The 20029-nt window shown below is 39.2% G+C and overlaps 2 protein-coding genes across 12 annotated transcripts in view; one reads left to right on the forward strand and one right to left on the reverse strand.

The window, feature by feature from the left end:
- Positions 1-18632, forward strand: part of UBE2E1 (ubiquitin conjugating enzyme E2 E1) — an 80900-nt gene extending 62268 nt beyond the window's left edge. For 2 of the 3 annotated variants that reach the window (XM_032860966.1, XM_032860965.1), the window contains 3 exons: positions 15312-15444; positions 16594-16741; positions 17837-18632. In XM_032860966.1, the coding sequence (XP_032716857.1) occupies positions 15312-15444; positions 16594-16741; positions 17837-17934 (379 nt within the window). In that variant the 3' untranslated portion in view covers positions 17935-18632. Of the gene's footprint in view, positions 1-8239; positions 8297-15311; positions 15445-16593; positions 16742-17836 lie in introns of all 3 variants that reach the window. The other variant, XM_032860964.1, reaches the window with a different exon arrangement.
- Positions 1-20029, reverse strand: part of NKIRAS1 (NFKB inhibitor interacting Ras like 1) — a 49034-nt gene that overhangs the window by 4408 nt on the left and 24597 nt on the right. The window contains exons 5-7 of one of the 9 annotated variants that reach the window (XM_032860957.1): positions 16048-16123; positions 1472-1513; positions 1189-1229 (exon numbers count right to left, since the gene is read on the reverse strand). The exons of 1 other annotated variant lie outside the window; for it this stretch is intronic. In XM_032860957.1, coding sequence (XP_032716848.1) covers positions 1204-1229; positions 1472-1513; positions 16048-16123 — 144 coding nt within the window. In that variant the 3' untranslated portion in view covers positions 1189-1203. Of the gene's footprint in view, positions 1-949; positions 1230-1256; positions 1514-12047; positions 12317-16047; positions 16124-20029 lie in introns of those variants that run through there. 7 more of the 9 variants (XM_032860956.1, XM_032860960.1, XM_032860955.1 and 4 more) reach the window with 7 other exon arrangements.

A 20029-nucleotide genomic window follows, 5' to 3' on the forward strand; every position in this document is an offset into this window, starting at 1 on the left:
TGTAATAACAATTTATAGAAAACATAACCTGATCCAAGAGTGGTGTCCAGTCAGCTTTGCCTTATTCTGTTAGGGAGAAGCAAGTCACAGCTTCTGTCCATACATGCTCACATGGAGGAGGTCAGAGTGTATTAGCGGGAGGACATCATGCTGCCCATCTCAGAATTCCACCTGTCATACACGGTCTTGGAATTGGACCACTGATACACACTTTTAACCAGTTCTTATTTTAAAACCTTCCCCTGCCTCATTCTCAGCCTCCTCGGGCACCACAGATTCCTGAGTCTTTAGGGAGGGTTATGTGGTCTACCTGGGCTTGATTTTTGGCTTTTTTCACAGCCACTTGAGGATTCAGCTTCTTGGATATATCATGTCGAATCCTTTACCACTTGCCAGTTTGCCTCCTAACTTCCAAACTTCTGTGAATATTATCCCTTTTCCTTTTCTTCCCATCTTTGTAGGTATATGCCTTTAAAAATCTTTACTGTCATATTGTCGGAGTTTGGGGAAGGAGTGAAAGTTGGTATCATGGGTTCAATCTATCATCTTTGTGTATATGTTCTGAGATAGTTGTCTTCTCCCTCTGCGCCAGTACTTAAATTGGGGTTATTTTTTTTTCCCTTTAAAAAGGGAAAAAAATAAGAAATTAAAACTTCCCCTCTCATTTCATTTTTCATGTCCTTCTCTTCTTTAACCTTATTTTCCAATCATATATGTGGACTGTTAGCCACATTTCATACCTCTCAGCCAAGCTCCTCACCTTTGGCTTGGAACAACTGCCTCCTCTCTTTCAGAACTTTTCTTGCCTTTTGGCGTTTTCCATAAAACTTAGCCTGAATAGACATAAACCTTAGCAGTTAATTCTCTGCAAGTGTTTTTCATATAAAATTGGGAATTACTAGCTGATGTTTTTGTTAGGATCCTTTTCTGTTTGGGCGTTATGCTCTGCACTCCTTTCTTATTAAATATTACATGATGAGAATTATTTTAGGAAGCACCTGGTTTTAGCATGTGGTAGCATATGCACTGTGTGTGTTAGTTTACAAGCCAGAATGGTAGCTGGTCAGTGGCCACTGGTGAAGGTCACATGTGTCTGCTTACCAGCACTAGGAGAAAATTTGTTAGACTTGGTCGGCTGTGAAATGTCCCATGTGGGTGCTCCAACTTGGGCTGCTTTAGCAGCTGCTGCAGCACCGAGTTTTGTTAAAGCTGTCGTCTCCTCTCCTCAGCTAGAAGAAGATACGTAGACAGCAGGGCAGAGATTTGGTGATGAGGTTTAGCAGTGAACAAGAGGCCAGAACAGACTCTCCCCTCCAAATGCAGCCCTGTATTTGACCCATAGGGCATAGCCTCCCTTATTCACACTCTCAGCCCTCTGCAAATGTAAACAGCCTTTGCCTTTCTCTCCTGGCCTTCTGGGGCCAAGAAGGAAGCCAGTGACTCTCCAAGTGCAGTAAGTAGTTCTCCTCACCTTCTGACCCTGTGATTTCCTGGTGGTTCTGAGCTGTAGATCCTGCAATGGAGAGGGAGGGAACAAAGAGGTTGCAGAGGCCTCAGCTTCACAGAGCATTGAGCAGTGGGTGATATTGTATCCTCAGGCAGGAGCTGACCTCCATTTCAGTGGAGGTCATTCATTCCAATGATTTGCTGGACCTCCCAGTGCACTGTGGACTAGAATGGAATGGAGTAGAGTGGACCAAACAGACTTCTGAGCTGGGAAAGTAGGTATCATATTCTATACCTCCTTTTTAGCATTTTCCCCCACTTAAAGTTCTTAAAAAAAAAAAAAAAGAAAAAAGAAAAGAAAGAAAATTGTATTGCTTATTCTTTTTGCAATTTAAGAACATAACATCTGGACTATTACTCAGTTGAACTGATGCTTGTTTCCCAAAACCATCTTTGGTTTTCATTAAGCTGGAAGTTCTCAATTTTTATAGTTGTCACATTATTATTAAAATCCCCTCTCCTCCACACTAAGTAGTACTCCATGTGGTATGTACATAAAAAACAAAACAAATCTGAATCAATTTTTAAGAAATTTTAATAACCTTCTAGCAGGTCACAAGATTTCCTTGTTTGTAATTCTAGCTTCCATCCAAGTATAAAAGACAAATGAAATAATAAGGTAGGAAAGGCAGAGTAGTAAATGTGATTAAACAAAATTGGTGGGGAGTCCAAAGCAGATAATTTTATTGGAAACTCCATGGATGTATTGGGGGGAAAAATCATTGTAGGAAAGAAAGCCTGGGTTGTATTGACCAGAAGTGTGATTTCCTAGCTTTAGGATTTTGTATAGACCCTTCACTTAACGTTCACTTAACCTTCTGAATACTTCCCCATCTTTTTTTTTTTTTTTTAAAGATTTTTATTTATTTATTTGACAGAGAGAGATCACAAGCAGGCAAAGAGAGAGGAAGGGAAACAGGTTCCCCGCCGAGCAGAGAGCCCGATGCGGGGCTCAATCCCAGGACCCTGGGATCATGACCCGAGCCAAAGGCAGAGGCTTAAACCACTGAGCCACCCAGGTGCCCCTACTTCCCCATCTTTAAAATGGGAATAATAAGGGGCGCCTGGATGGCTCAGTCAGTCAGTTGTCTGCCTTTGGCTGCATTGGGCTCTCTGCTCAGGAGGGAGTCTGCTTAGAGGAAAGAATAATTTAAAATAATCAATTTCTCTATACATATTAGAGTATTTTTCTCCTTTATCTACTTTTTAAGGCGCAATTTACCTGCAGTTAGAGCCATCCACTTCAGATATTTTGTGTCTTAATAACCATTAGATAAATTGACTGTTAGATATCTCGACTATTTAGACATTGAACGGATCATCTTTGCTAACCATTGGTATTTGGTGGGTGTGTCTTGTTTTGAAAAATATTTGTGGGCTGTTGTATAAACTTGAGCCCCTTTGCTTTATACTGTTGAAGGGTTTGCATTCTCTCCCTGGGTTCAGTCTCTCTCTCAGCACTCTGTCTGGAGTGTGGTATAAAGAAGAGGTTAGGGGAGGGCCTGATTTGAAGAGAGGAGGGAGGAGATGGCAGGATAGAGCGGTAGTGTCGGTAGAAGCTTTTATAGTACTAGGGCCAGATCTGTCCTTTAATGAGAGAGCACAGGACACCTTAACCCCCATAATAGTTACTGACGGCTTTCACAGGGCTGTAAATTGGAGATGGGAGCAGTAGTACTCATTTTCTGTGAATGACTGTTGTAGATCTTCACCCGAAGATGCAGTACATCACTGGGTCACTATTGAACACGTATTTGGGCCGTGACAGGCAGGAGTGAACTTGTCAAAAGTCACCCCTCTGAGACCCTTAGCAACTCTGTTCTAAACTACAGTCTACGGAAACTGGGCTGAAATTGCCTAGATTGAGTATCCTGCATCCCTGCAAATTTGAAGGCCTGGTTTTCCAGGCAGAAACCATCCTTACCCAGGGTAACCGCAGTTTCTTCTTTCTCTATTAGTTGACTTTCTCTGTTGCTAGGTGAATTTGATTTCATTTCTTCTACCCTTTGTTACATTCTTAAGAATGGAAATACATTGTTATTGTAAAATAAATCCCCTGCATCTCATCCTGCAGGTACAACCTTGACCAATAGTTTGGTTATGTGGTATGTCTTACAATGAAAATGAGGTTGTTTTGCACACTGTTGGGAAGTCTGCCTTCTCACTTCACATTACATTGTGGATTTTTTTTTTTTTTTAAGATTTTATTTATTTGCCTATTTCCCTAGAGAGGGAACACAAGCAGGGGGAGTGGGAGAGGGAGACGCAGGCTGTCCGCTGAGCAGGGAGCCTGATGCGGGACTCCATCCCAGGACCCTGAAATGACCTGAGCTGAAGGCAGATGCTTAACGATTGAGCTACCCAGGAACCCCCATGTGGATTCTTAAAAACCCTGTTGAGTACGTGTACCTTGTGTCATTTAAGTGCTGCATAGTGTACTGCTGTATGGTTGTACCACAGTCTAGCCTGTCTCCTATTGATAGTTTAGCTCATTCCAAACTTGTTTCATCATACATAAGGTTCTTATAAATACCTTGGTACTGTAGCCATGTGCATGTTCCACTCATTTCCTGAGGGTAAGCTCTGAGAAGCAGAATTTCTGTGTCAAAGAGTATATTGGATTTATATTTGAATATATTTTACTTAATCACAATCTATGATTACTGATTTACTCTCCCACCAGCAATGGGAAAGGATGCCTATTTCATCATCCACTTAACACAGATTTTTCAGTCTTTTAAAATGTTTGCCAAACAAAACAAAAAATATTTGCCAGTCTTGGGGCTTCTGGGTGGCTCATTCGGTTAAAACCATCTGCATTCAGCTCAGGACATGATATCAGGGTCCTGGGATTGATCCCCACATCAGGCTCCCTGCTCAGCAAGGAGCCTGGTTCTCCCTCTCTCTGCCGCTCCCCCCTGCTTGTGCTCTCCTGCTCTCTCTCTCTGTCAAATAAATAAATGCAATCTTTAAATGTTTGCCAGTCTGATAGGCAAATGTGCCTCTGTGTTTAATTTGCATTCCTTTGAGTCTAAGTAAGATTGAGAATTTATTGGTCATATGAGTTCTTTTGAGAAATGCCTGAGTCCTTGATCCATTGCAGTTAGTATGTTTCAGGTTTTTTCTTTCTTTCTTTTTTTTTTTAAAAGATTTTATTTATTTATTTGACAGAGAGAGAGAAAGAGATCGCAAGTAGGCAGAAAGGCAGGCAGAGAGAGGGAGAACCAGGCTTCTCGTTGAGCAGAGAGCCCGATGTGGGGCTCAATCCCAGGACCCTGAGATCATGACCTGAGCCGAAGAAAGAGGCTCAACCCACTGAGCCACCCAGGTGCCCCGTCAGGTTTTTTCATAGTCAAGATATTAACCCTTAATCATGTACTGCAGTTCTCTTCCTCACCCTTTTCTTTTTGTCTTTCTCTTACAGATTTTCCACTTTTTATGTAATCATATCTGTTCATCTTTTCCTTAGTGTGTGTCCAACTTCAGTGGTCTGTCAGTTTTGCTTTCCCCCAGAGACCCTTAAGATGAGAATTCTAATACAGGTAGTTTTTTAGTGGTGTAAGAAACAAAGGTAGAGGTGGGAAAGAAGACAGGGTAGGAAAGACTGTCAGTAAAGGATGCCTTTTATGAAGTGCTCCCACAGTGAAAGTTGCCAAAGGGAACTCTGGGGAATTGAGTAAAGCGCTTGCCTCAGAATTGTCCCACTCCACATCAGCTATTGGTTGAGGGTTATTCCTGGGGAGTGTTCACAGAACAACCTAAAAACTACGTGGTGTAAAACAGCAGCCACCATTTATCATAAACCTCTGGTATATCTAGGGGCTGGCTGGGGCGACTGGAACTATCTGAAGGCTTCTTTACTCACAAGTCTGCTACTTGGGCCAAGAAGACTCAAATGGCTAAGGGCTGGAACACCTGGAGCTTCTCATTCATCCCTCATATTTGGTCTTTCCATATGGTCTCTCCAGTAGGTAGGCTTTGGGGTAGTCACACTTCTTACATGGACTTTAGGGTTTCCAAGTTGCAGAGAGAGGGGGAAGGGCAGAGAGATCAACAACTTCTAGTTCCTGTTTAAAACTTTTCGTTTTGTTTTTAATTGTTGCCTAGTTATGCTGATATTAAAGTAATGTGCCTAGCCATTCTCAAACCTTTATTATTTTAGGACCCCATTATACACTCTTAAAAATTAGGGGCCCCAAAGTGCTTTTGTTTATATGGTTAATTATTATGGATTTTACTGTATTCAAGATTAAAGCTGAAACATTAAAAATATCATTCATGGGGCACCTGGGTGGCTCAGTGGGTTAAAGCCTCTGCCTTCGGCTCAGGTCATGATCCCAGTATCCTGGGATCGAGCCCCACATCAGGCTCTCTGCTCTGCGGGGAGACTGCTTCCTCCTCTCTCTCTCTCTGCCTGCCTCTCTGCCTACTTGTGATCTCTGTCAAATAAAAAAAAAAAAATCATTCATTTTAAAATAACAAAAACATGTTAACATTTTTAATGAAAATAATGTTTTCCAAAGCTAAAACACTTAGAAGAGTGGCACTGTTTAACATATGCAAATTGCTTTAATGTCTGAAGACAGCTGGATTTTTTATCTGCTTCTGCATTCATTCTGTTGTCCTATCACACCTTATGTAGTCTCAGGAAAACTTCACAGTACAAATATGAGAGGAGGAAAGTTAAAAAGGCAAATACTGTTTAGAATTGTGAAAATAGTTTTGACCTGGGAGCTTGCTAAAAGGGTCTTGGGAGAAGTGCCCATCTAGCCTTTCCCAGATGTGAATGTCAGCTTTAGCTCCAAGCATCTTTATCCTCCAAATCCACATGAGTTCTGTACTGAGGGAAGTTGTAGGGATCTGGACTTAGGATGAGAGACACCTGCCTCAGGTGTTTGCCCAAATCCCTGGAAGGAGGATGCCCCTTGAGGATGAAGAATTCTTAAAATTGCTACAGTTAAGAGACTGACAGGGCAGTTCCAGCTGACTAGGTGGTGTAGGAGGATGTTCTGAGACGCCCTTGTCTCACTTTTAAGAGCAAAAAGGGGCAGTAAAAGGTTAAAATTATTATTAAAAAAAAAAAAAAAAGGCTTTACCAAACAAGAGTTCAGATCACGTGATAAATGCCCCCCCCCCCCCAATCACTGCAGCAAGATGGCGCAGGCAGTTTTCTCTTCAATGACAAGATGTTGAACCTGCTCCTTGTGCATTTACACTGTTACTTTGCACATTTCCCTCTGACTGTGCCACCACCCGAGTGCCTCACCTGCAGTGTGAGATTGGCAGCATATGCATTGTGGAGGCTGTGCAGTTGTGTGTGAGTGAATGAGAAACTGAACTGTGGTCATTTCCTAATCAAAAAATACACTGTAGAATCTTAGAATTGAGTTAAACCTGGTAAGTTCCTTTTTGAGAATTTTTGTATCCTTTGAGTAGCTTTCCTTGCAGCACTGTTGCTTTTGAGGACCTGCATTAAATGTGTGGAAGGTACAAGTGTTAACAACTGTACTATATCCCCTACAAAAGTCTAAACAAGAGATTCTGCTTTCCTCTCACTTAGCCTTAGTACAGTTACCATCCCAGTAGAAGAGCTGGTTTTGCTTTTATAGGCCTTGTGAACTGATTACTGTAAGAACCAGAGGATTAATAATTGATTTCTACTTACTCAGATAGCAGTGTTACATATGCTAATATAAGCAATGCAACTAAAAAATCAGGACTCAAACCACTTGACTGTAAAGTGCGGATATCCTCTTCTGGACAGTAGAGGAGGAATAGCTTTAGAACTTGATTCTGTTCTGGCCCTGTTTTTCTTTTTTCTTTCCTTTTTTTTTTTTTTTTAAGATTTTATTTATTTATTTGACAGAGATCACAAGTAGGCAAAGAGGCAGGCAGAGAGAGAGAGGAGGAAGCAGGCTCCCTGCTGAGCAGAGAGCCCGATGTGGGGCTCCATCCCAGGACCCTGGGACCATGACCTGAGCAGAAAGCAGAGGCTTTAACCCACTGAGCCACCCAGGCGCCCCTGGCCCTGTTTTTCTAACTTCTCTGGGGAAAGAGCAAATTAGAATTGTTCTTAAGCTTGTGTAGTTCTGCAGAAAAGAGCTATTGTCTGATCCACCTTTGTCCTGACCACCTATGTATTTAACCTTGTATAGAAAAAAAAAATGGCTTTTGAGACACAAGAAGTGCCAATCTCTTATTTAATTCTCTTTAATCATTCCTATGTGCCATTCTCTACCCTTCCCCACCCCAATTCCTTTTAGGCCCTTGACATCTGACTAGTTTGAATTTCACTTGCTTGGTACCTTTAACCTCTGCTTTGTATATCAGCAGTCCAAAAGTTAAAGCATGATTTTTATTTTAATTTTTCTTAAGATTTTATTTGAGAGAGAACAGCACGATCAGGGGGAGAGGGAGAAGCAAATTCCCTACTGAGCAGGGAGCCGCATGTGGGACTCAATCCTGGGACCCTGGGATCATGACCTGAGCTGAAGGCAGACACTTCACTAACTGAGCCACCCAGGCTCCCCTAAAGTGTGATTTTTAGTTCCGTTTACTAAACACTGTCATTATTCAGCCATCCCTCCCTGACAGTAAGGACCCACTGATGTCCACAGTGTTGTAGATCTGCTTGTTTCACTATCCCTACTGTTGTCTCTTTCAAATTATTATGAAACGAGTTTTCTTTTTAAAATTGTGTCCTTACTCGTGCATCTGATTTTCTTTCTTCAAGACTGGAGTGTAGATTTCCAGAAAGCCTGGATTGTTTTCTAAAGCAGCAACATATAAGGTAAAAACACAATTGAATGGCTAGCTGAGCAAAATTGAGCTCTTGTAGTGTTTTATTTCACCAAATTTGAAAATATTGTCATGTAATTCTGAACAGTGGTACGTATTTTGCCAGCTAATTAAATATTGCTAATTACTATTACACTAAGCCCTGTAGTATGTGTGGAAAATCACTATTCTCTAGAGACTTAAAATCTGATCTACGAGAGATTGTATAGCCACATAGCTGTAGCAGTGCATGTAAATACCTGCCAATCTTTCCACTTTCCAGTTTGGAACAGACATCAGAAATGAACTCTACAGCTTTTAGAGGCCTAAAATCAGATTGAAAAGTTGTATCAAATTCCTTTGAAGGTTTATCCCTTTTTGCTGGGAGAAAGGCACCATTTCCTCAAAGTCGATATGACACGATTTGGGGGGCCTCCATGGGAACACCATTCTTAGTGGACATGGATCATCTTGTTCTAGATCTTAAGTGTCTTGAGTCTGTTTTCCTCCCATGTGTAGGAAACTGTAATCCCCTATTTGGGCCCACGTTGTTCCAGAGCAACTGCTTAGATATACTGGATACTATTGATGTGAATTCTTACATAGGAGTCCTTTAGGTTGGCCTTTAAACTGTAATTCTTCCCAGGGAATGGTAACCTGGATGTACATCCCCTGCAGTACCACTTTGTAGGAGGCCTCTCTTAGTTATCAGTAAGTGACCGACCCACTTTATATCACCCCACCAAACCGTGTCACTAGTGTGTTAATAGTCCCCTTACTGAGGTTTTCTGATTTTTCGAGTTCCTTCTGCCACTCACTTCTAGGTTACAGATAGCAACTGTTTTATGGAGGGATGAGAACAAGAAGCTTTTTTTCATTTTTTATAAAATTCCTCTGCATGTGCTATATAGATGTCATGGAGAAGGCAGCTTTCATTCCCTGGAGAGTAGTAGGTCTACTGGGACATAATTGTGGGCGATGAGGATTCCCTCTGGTAGATTGCTGCATTCATACTATTCTGTCATATTCACTTTTAATTTCTTAGCAGAAGAGTAAATTAAGAATGGATTTTGAATAGTGGTTTGTCAGGAATATAGATTTGATTGTGGGTCTCTTCCTATAAGCATTTTCTAAGTTCTCTATATGGTACTTAGTAAGCATTACCACGGTTGATACTTGTTTCTTACTGCAGAGTATTACAGGTAGTGAAGGAAAGAGCTAGAGAATTTTTTTTTTAAGATTTTATTTATTTATTTGACAGAGATCACAAGTAGGCAGAGAGGCAGCGAGAGGGAGAAGCAGGCTCCCCGCTGAGCCTTGGAGTGCCCGATGTGGGGCTCCATCCCAGGACCATGACCTGAGCCGAAGGCAGAGGCTTTAACCCACTGAGCCACCCAGGTGCCCCAAGAGCTAGAGAATATAATTGGTAATTTAAACTTAGATCAAAAGGTAGAGTTGGCATTCATTTGCCACTTAATGTCCTCTGTAGCTAGAATCTCAAAATTTTAATGTGCAAATTCTGATGCATTAGGTGTGGGGTAGAGTCTAAATCTGCATTTCTAACAACATTCTAGAGGATGCTGATGTTGCTTTGTCCCCAGGGACTACATTTTGAGTTATCAGGGGTCTACGGAATGTTTAGGGCATATGCAAATCTAACTTTTAAAAACAACCCTGGATATTGACACCCCCCCCCCCCCCGCCCCGTACCACACAGCAGTTAAACAGAAAAGAGGATGGGCACTAGAGCCTGACAATTGATTCAAACTGTGAAGCTCTTAGCTTATTAGGGCTACCTTGAGCACATTTCTCTAAGCAGGATTCTCAGCCTTGGCACTATTGACGTTTTGAGTTGAGAGAATTTTTTTAAAAGATTTATTATTTGACAGAGAACGCACAAGCAGGGGGAGAAGCGGGCTCCTCGCGGAGCAGGAAGCCTGATGTGGGGCCTGATCCCAGGACCCTGGGATCACTATGTGAACCAAAGGCAGACCTGACCCAGGCGCCCCTTGAGAGAATTCTTTGTCGTGGGGGCTATCTGGTGCCTGGTACATTGGAGAATGTTTAGCAGCACCTCTGGCTGTCACCCATTAGGTGACAGTAGCACACTCCCTCCTAGCTGTGACATCCCAAAATAATCTCCAGACATTGCCAAATATCACCTGGAGGCCAAAACCATCCTCTACTGAGAACGACTGATTTGAGGCAGTGAGAATGTGGGAGTTTGGAGGATTTTATGACCGAATACATTTTGTATAAGCAACTGGTTTGAGAGGTTACTTGGGATTTTTAGGTGGGTAGAAAGAACTTCTAACTCAGTTGATCATGAGTCTCTATCTACCCTTTTTTGAAATATGCCGGCACATTTGCTAACTTGCTCCATTTTTCACTTACTTTGTGCTGTTGCTATCCAAATACTTGTCTTTAGCATGTTCCTTATCTTTTCATCTTCCAAGCCTTTACCCTCAACTTTTTTTTTCTAAGAAACGAGACCACATAACTAAGCTTTTTAGAATTATGCCAAAATAATATCTGAGTTAGGGTTTCTTTGTTTGTATGCAGGGGTCATCTCTCCCAATAAAAATCTTAAAAATTGATCAGATAGAAATATAATCTTTAAAAACACTGATTATAATTTCACCTTACTTCCAGGATATTCTTTAAAAACTGAAATGCATCTTCGGTTGCTGTTGAAATGGAAGAACAGTAGTCTATAGTAAGTTAGTATTGAGGATGGGAATGGGGGAGGACTTAAAAAAACAACAACATGATTTTAAAACAAATTAAAGCTTAAACATTAGCTTATATGATCATCTTAGAAATTTTCAGATCAATCCAGAGAGCACATCAAATTTTGGAAGACTGCTCTAATGACCTTTTTTCTAATTGGTTTTATTTCTTAGGATTATACCTTAAATGACTTGTGTTGATAACATTTTATACTATTCAAATGCTATTACTAATATAGTATTAATAAGGCATAAGAAGTATGACATGTAGCCACCTTGTCCCGAGGTTACTAGAGGAAACATGGGTTTCAAGCATTAAGGGAAAGGCTGGTGGAGGTTAAGAGTCCTTGTCATTGAGTTTGTTGCTGATCAGTCAGTAGGCAGATGTCCCTTCAGAAGATGGTTGTGGTTCATGACAATTCCTGCTGCTAATGTTAATGTATCTCTCTGAAGTCAGAAACCATTACAGAAGTAAGAAAATACTGAGTCAAAAATAGGAATGAGTTTTTTCTTTTTTCTTTTTTCTTTTTTTTAAAGTAAACTTTACACCCAGTGTGGAACTTGAACTCAAAACCCCAAGATCAAGTGTCGCATGCTCTACCAGCTGAGCCAGCCAGGTGCCCTTGACTATTATTTTTCTTAAAATGTTTGCCACAGTTCTATTTATTTCAGAAGGAAAAAGACTGAATCAAGGGCAATATTTTTTCTTTTGCCTTGTGTAAGAGTTCTGTGTATTATACGTTTATTTTGAAAGGTGTTTTTGTTATGAATAAACTAATTCTCTAACAAAATGTGAAAGGCCAAATGCATGGTCTCCTTCCACCTTCTCAGTCTCAGCCTCATGCCAAGATTCTAATTACAGTTAATGTTGCAACATCTTCAAACGGGGACTTTTTTTTTTTTTGGTTCTCATATTCTCTTAAACACCCCCATCTCCCATACTTTATAATCATTTTAGTAATTACTAATTTAGATCACATGCTATTCTAAAGTACACTTCCTTAAATGTTTCAAACTTAAGTTGTATTATTGTGAAACTAAGGTATCTTAAAGGGTGGGGACACAGAAGGTTGGTAAAGAAATATGCTGACCTGTGGGTAAACCTAGTTAGTCATTTTATAGAGAAGAGGGTGGGGTGCTGGAACAGACCTTTCCCTGTAGTGTCCCATGTAAAGATTCTCTTGTTCCTCATTCACCTTCACAGTAGCCTTCTGAAAGTTGTAAACTTGTGCCCTCACCACTCCCCGCATAGGTCTCTTTACCCACCTTCTAGACCAGTAGATCCTAACTTGTACAGTGACAACCTGGAAGGGGAAAAAAAAGGGGGCAGCAGATTTGCAGGGCCATAATTTTTGTTTCATTCTATGATTAATAAAATGCATATGACAAAAAGTTATATGAATTTCTCCAGTAACAGCTTTAAGGTGAGTAAAATTTTTCATCAAGCAGCAATGCTTTGTCCTTCCAGTAGGTTCTCATCCTTCCTTGTAACTCCCAAGTGCCCTGGCTGAGGACCTGTAGATTAGGGATCCATGCTGTTTAGTTTCTTCCAGGGCTCCTGTTGCATGCTTTAGGATTTCAACTACATTTCATATTATTTCATTTAGTATTATTTTTCTTAATATAGCCCACTTTTATTAACAGTTTTCAAAGTTTAACGAAGCATGTTACTTTTTAAATTATAGTTATGTTTATATTGTATACTTGATTCCTTAATGCCCTGTCTTTTTCTGAACTTTCAGAAAAGTTTATACCCCAGACTGAAAGCTGATTACACACAAGTAGCCACCTTGATTTGAATATCTACTTGTATCATAGGTGATAAAGCTGTAACGTTAAAACTTATGTTCTAAACTGATTGTCTTTCAGTAACTTGTACCAGTGATTCCCAGAAGCAACAAATACCTGTTTAAAGATCACCATAGATTCTTAAGTCCCTTCCGAATATTCTAAATTCAGTAGGCCTAGGATGAGGGGTCTCAACCTCTCACTTGAAAATTATATAGGTGATGTTGAGGAACAATGAAGTTTGGAAATTACAGTTTTCCATACAATCCATAAAAGCTGCATATAGTGCTATATTGTTAAACCTTTGTTCTTTTTTCTGTACCGAGGGGCCATCAGAATCGGGCCCATGTCAACATGTCACCTCTAGGGTTAGACTGACTTTATTGTTATTTTTTTTTTTCTGGGTCTCTTTCTTAGCATTACTAAGCTGACTATGAGGTAAACTGTATGGAATGCTGCCATTAGTGGGTTTTAGATGGCCTACCTTCTCCTTCAGGCCTTGGTTCCTCGTCTGTAAAAAGAGGTTTACAGCAGATGATTGTCTTTGCCTTTTAGCCTTTAAACCTTAGATACCATGAACTAGATGAACCAGATTAAATAGGATAGTTCATCTGTTATCTGCAACCTCTGTATCAGTGGTGTCTTTACCTCATTAGTCCACTTTTCAGTTAATTCTAGTCTGGTAAACAGGTGTCCCAGCTGGTAATGGCCAGTGTATATAGACTTTTTGCCCAGAAACATACGCTGGATGCAAACACGTAGGCAGACCAGATAACCAAAGACCAGTTCTAACCTCAGGGTTTGAAGCTGTATCAGGAGAGTATCCTTTCACTAGAGGTTACATGTTCCTAGAAGTAGAAAACTGATTAAAAGTTCTCCCTACATCCCACTTTGTCCAGTCTAAAACAAGTCTTTTAATAGTTCTGAAGAATACCAATCACAAAGGATATTAAAGGACCATACTATTTGAATCAGTAGAATAATTCATAACTGTTATGAATTATCACTACCATTTAATGAGAAACTGCTGAGTCTCTTTTTCTACGGAGATGCCACCCCCCATTTTAATTATCAAAACATTCCTGAGAATTTATGATTTAGGTTTAGTGACTTGCTCAGGGTCACATAGCTAATAAGTGCTCAAGTCATTGTCCAAGCTCTCTGCCTCTTGGCCAGTTTGGCTCTACTCTTCCCATTAGCTCATGTTCTTTTTTATCTATATTTTTCTCCCTCCTTTTTTGCCACATTATGTTTTCCCTAGCTTTTGTTTTCTTTCTGGTTTTCTTTTGTAAGCTCATTCTGAAAGAAAAATCTGTAGTGGGTTTGTGGAAAGTGTAGGGCCCAGGCAGGTCCCCGCCTCCCTTCCCTTCCTCTAACCTTTCTCTTAAATGAAGGAATTGAACCTCATCTCTAATCAGCAGAGGGCATCTTGAAGACAAGGAGTTTTTGTCTTGTTCATTATTGAAATCTCTGCCATTTAACTTCGTGTACATGTGCATTCAAGAGTGAATGGACCCAGTTCATACCATCCATTCATTTAAAATAGCAGTTTGCCTGCTCTGTAGAAATTGTCCTGTGTATTGACTGGGATATACAAGTCTCTCCAAGTAAAGACCTTCCTGCTGACACACCTCATTATTTTTGAAGCAACTATTAGTAGCTAGGTTTGAGAAATCTGAGCTAAAACGTGTAAGTTAACCACTTTAGTACTGTCATGTCCATGCTGTGGGAAGTATCTAAAACCATTTCCCAAATGTGTCTTTTCCTCTCTCCTTAATACGAGAGTCCTACCCACACTTGTTTTTATTCTTGTACTTGGATACAGAGCAGAGCACTCTACAAGCCAACACAGTGCTTCGGAAGGGTATTACGGTATAACTAAATATAAATAACAGTGATTTAACAGGGAAAGGGATAAAGAAACATACCCACTCTAATATTTAGAGAACCTGATTATAGAATTGTATATATTGAAAGGCAAATTGAATAACTTGTCATTGGATACTCTGTCATCCTTGTGCTCCTCCCACCCGACGTGGTTTATAATGTAAAAAGTACTAAAATCCATTGGACTCCTTTTAGGATAAGATTATGGGAGTAGAAGAGCAAGGAACAAGAACCCCAGTCAGTAGGTCAAAAATGAAACTTTATGCTTAAAATGGTCATCAGAAACGAATAGCTGTGAGCAGAAACCACTGAATATTGCTTACGTTTTCTTATGATGTATCCAGGAGAGGTTTGAGAATTGAAGAATTTCTTGCTTATTCACAGCTTAAATAGGCTTAGAATAGTTTAAACATTCTTTATCATTCAGTTGACTTGACCTAAGGCTGATGGGTTTGTTGCAGTCCAGAATCAGATTGTGTCTGAAAGACACTTCTATTTTATGGAGAGGATCCCCACATTAAATAAAAAGGAAGAGAAGAGGTTATCTTTTTTCCTTTTTTGAATACGCTATAAAAACTTGGATAGTGCCACCACCTGCTTACCTTTTGATGTATTACTTCACAGTGCTGGTCCCAAAGGTGATAACATCTATGAATGGAGATCCACCATTCTGGGACCTCCAGGATCCGTGTATGAGGGTGGCGTATTCTTCCTTGATATCACTTTTACACCAGAGTACCCCTTCAAGCCTCCAAAGGTAAGAATGTCCCAATTTATAGTTAAATTTACATATTGCTATGAGAGACTATTGAAGGTTTTAAAATTGAGTTGTAATCACAAAAGGTAGATTTCTGTTATATCAACGAATCTCTAAGTACATTTGGATGGACACAAAACACTGCACCGGGGAGGGGGGCTTTGCCTCTTGCAGAGACCATAGTTCTAAAAGTATGTGCTTTGTTTTGATGGTGCTTAAAATTCTGCTATTTTTAGTGACACAGCAACCCAGAATCAATCCTGTATTTTCCACTTAGAGAGAAAAAGTTACTGAACAGTTAAAAATGGTTTCAAAATATCTATGCACTAAAATAATGAGAAAGTCAGAATCTCCTACCAAAGACTTGGATTCTGCTCCTTGTCATGTTTTGGTCTTGTTCAAATTCTCAACCTCCAGGCTTCAGTTTCCTAATCTAGGATAGTATCTCTTATGACATTCAATCTATGATTCTTATTTATACTAAGTGGAAATTTTTACTTTGGAATGATTCTGTGTGTCTCACAAAAAAAAGTTAGGAAACCAAAATAAAGTAACCCAGGCTCATATGGCTTGTGTTAATTTGTCTACTACTATGATCCTTACCCATTTCTGGCTCCTCATTTGTGGAGACTCCATTACAGTGATTCTGTGACCTAGGTAGACGGGATATCTGCGGGATCTAATGTAAAAATCAGAAAAAGCAGAAACAAATCTCATCTTTTTTTTATATATAGCCTTTATACCTAAGCATTTTGCTTTTTTTATGTACCCACTATGTTGTATCTGTTTGAATTCATTATGAAGTTTAAGGCCATGTAGTACCACCAGCTAACACAAGAGGTCAGCAAACAATTAGCTATTTCAAACTTGAAAAGTTAGGAAAATATTTAAAACTTTGAAACTGTTAGAATAACTGAAGTTATCTTGCTTTTTGTTGATGGATATTACTTTTGAAATGACAGAGTGTATCAATGAACATTCTAATCTCAGATTAAAGTCATTTAACCTATCTTACCAGCTTTAAACTCTGTATTCATCTTAAAATTTTAAATTTAAAAATTTTAAATTACAGCCACTCAACTGAAAAAGCAATTTAGTAAAAATTTCATTGTTTGCTGTTTAAATTTTAATACTGTCTTATTTTTTTAGGTTACATTTCGGACAAGAATCTATCACTGTAATATTAACAGTCAAGGAGTTATTTGCTTGGACATATTAAAAGATAATTGGAGTCCAGCACTAACCATTTCTAAAGTTCTCCTTTCTATCTGCTCCCTTCTTACAGACTGTAACCCTGGTAAGGTTAATATTTTTTTTTCTTCTTTCTCACCTGAAAAATACTTGTTTTGATAAAGTACAAGGACCTTCAAAAGAATAAAGTGTAGGGGCACCTGGATGGTGTAGTCAGTTGGGCATCTGACTCTTGGTTTTTAGCTTAGGCTGTGGGATCAGGCCATGTTTGGCCCTGAGCTCCGTGTGGGGTCTCTTTTAGGATTCTCTCTCCTTCTGCCCCTCCTGCTCATGCGCTCTCTCTCAAATGAATAAATAAATCTTTAAAACAAAGAAAACAAAAGCTAATCTTTTTTTCAAAGAGTTTTAATCAAGAGAAGTTCAATCTACTAGTTGAAAAAGGCAGCAACTTCTGTGCTCTAGAACAAGAAGTTTTAAAACTAAGACTGACATAAATTTGCCTTAGGGTTTTTACATTTTTCATACAATTCTCTTAAATCACATACTTCTAACTAAATGTTGAGTCATTGCCTAAGCTCTCCTGTGCCTTCTGGTTCACTGAGCACTTGTCCTAAAGCTGTTGTTCAATTTCGAAAGTGATAATTCTTTGCTTAATAGTTAGTGATTATCAGACTGATTGCAGGGGGTGGGGGAGGAAGCTTATTCTTTTTATTATTACAGATTCTCTTTAGGTTTTAGAGCAACACTATACTTGTTAAGGTCCAGGTTTTGACCTGGTAACCTGGCTTTTTCTAAGTAACTAGCATAGATGTAGTGTTCTAGTGCAATAGCCCAGAGGACTACAATATTCTACAAAGTCAGGTGAACACAGTTGGATTCCATGTTCATTGCAGCCTTGAACATTCCAGTTTTTATTGAACTTACCTAATAAGAGCAAAAACACCTCTAATTGGATGGTGTTTGCTGGGAGAAAAATAGAATGAACTAAGGAGATAAAGCCACACTAGTACTAAAGCCTGAGCATTCTGTTTTGCTGAGACGTTTCCCCCTTGCATATAGTGCCCGGGATGATGGAATGCTGTTTCAAACTGGTTTTTCACAATACTTTGCATACTTCTTCCCAAGCTGTCACTGATTTATTTGCTAAAATTTGAAACATTCTTTTCCTTTCTCCAAAGTAATCCACATTCTTTTCTTCCAGCTGACCCTTTGGTGGGAAGTATTGCCACTCAGTATATGACCAACAGAGCAGAACATGACAGAATGGCCAGACAGTGGACCAAGAGATACGCTACATAAATTGGGTTTTCACATTCTTACATTATTTGTCTGTCACAGAGAGAGCTGCTTATGATTTTGAAGGGGTGGGGGAGGGTGGGACTTGGTAAAGAGTAGGGTATTTCTATAACAGATATTATTCAGTCTTATTTCCTAAGATTTTGTTGTAACTTAAGGTATCTTGCTACAGTAGACAGACTTGGTAATAGCAACTTTTAAAACCGTCATTAGTTCTGCAATATTAGCTGAAATGTAGTACAGAGAATAGACATTGGGTTCAGTTGCTTGTAGTCTGTAAATTTAAAATAGCTTAATTTTGTACAGGTTACACACATGGCCATTTATGTAAAATCCTTCAAGACTACACTTTTTTGTTGTTGTTCAAAAAAATTGGAACTTGTTTTCCTTTCTTGGGAGGGAACATTGATATTTAACAGTTTTTAGAGACTGTCATCTCATATATATAAAATGGATACGTGGCTATAAGACACCATATAGGAAATGAGTAGTTATGTATTTTATTTTATATGCCAATCTACTTTATTGTGACAAGATAAGAGGTTTGAATCACGACTTGTGAAAACCTGTAGTAAAATACCTTAAGCTGTTAACTGTAAGGTGTGAAATAGGAGTTGCTCAGTGGATTGGTTATATGTTGTGGACTACTTAAGTCTGCATTTGTTACTGTGCTAATAAACAATATTAAAACAACCACCTAACACTGCTGTATTCCTTCACTTTATTTTGCCTGTGTTTGTAGTTTGTAGATTCTTCTAAACTTGGTAAAGCTTTGCTACTACACAACCTACAAGTACTACACACTGAATAATGTGCAAGGACCTAGGTTAGGTTTGGTATGCTACTCTGTTTTTGAGGTGTCTTAGAAAAGGTCAGAGATGGATTCTCATAGCTAAATTAATACATGTGAGAGGGCGATTTGGCAGTACCTAAGTGTATATATATATCCAGCAATTCTGTTTCTTTGCGTGTACTCCAGAGAAACTTTTTAAAATCACTGTAAAAGTATTCATCTCTTTAAAAATAATAGGAAAGAAACCAAGATCAACCTCAGGTAATGACTTAACCATTATCTGAATAGATTTTTTGGGTCCCCGCCCCCCCAATTGTGATGAGGAGGTTTAGCCAATTAGAAGCAACACTGGCTGATTTACAAGTTTTATATTTTGCAGTTCTTGGTTTCAACTCTCACAGAAATGAACCAACTAAATCCACTGTACCTAGCCTTAAAAGTATTCCACTTAAATACGGGATGAGACTCTTAATCTTGGGGTCCTGACTTTGAGCCCCATTGGTAGAGTTTACTTAAAAAAAAAAAAAAAGTTACAGTGTACTAGTTTTTTTTAACATATCTTTTTGTTGAACAGCTTATTTCATATTTTACATATAAATCAAATAGCTAAGGGAGCTATTTGACGGAGCCTGGGTAGCTCAGTTGGTTAAGCATCCGACTCTTGACTGTGGCCTCAGGTCTTGATCTCAGGGTTGTGAGACTGAGCCAGGAAACCTGCTTGATTCTTTTTCCCTCTCCCTCCTCTCCCTGCCCACACTTTTTTTTTTTAAAAAAAAAAAAAAAAAGGCTGCTTTGCCAGTTGGAATATTGCCAAAATCTTCAAAGAATACCACAGCACAAACTCCGGTATCTAACCTGAAGACTACCTTAAGTCCAGTATTTTTATGATACATTTTATTCCACATGACTGTGTATCCAGAAAACTACTGCAAAAGGCATAGTAATACTTGTGGAAAATGGAAGCTTTAGTGCCCTTAAGTGCTTAGCGGTTTTCTAAAGAAAGAGCAAACGCTTTGAACATATTTACACCACCTACTACCTCAAGTCATGCTAAACATATAATTTGAACAAAGTTAAATCACAGGTTTTGTTCTATTCAGCAGTGTTTCCATGAGATAAAATTTAGTTTAACAACTAAACTGTTTACTGGTTGTGATCTAAAAATGACATTAGATGATTAGTGAACTTCTTAAAAACAAGATTATATTTAAGCTAATAAGTTTGCATAAAGTTATACAGAAAAATGGGTTTTGCTACTGCTCACAGGTATATCTGCATACTACCCAAACTTTATTTTACTGTTTG

The sequence above is a fragment of the Lontra canadensis genome, unplaced genomic scaffold, assembly GCF_010015895.1.
Source record: "Lontra canadensis isolate GAN:19392208 unplaced genomic scaffold, GSC_riverotter_1.0 scaffold20, whole genome shotgun sequence".
NCBI classification, from domain to species: Eukaryota; Metazoa; Chordata; class Mammalia; order Carnivora; family Mustelidae; genus Lontra; species Lontra canadensis.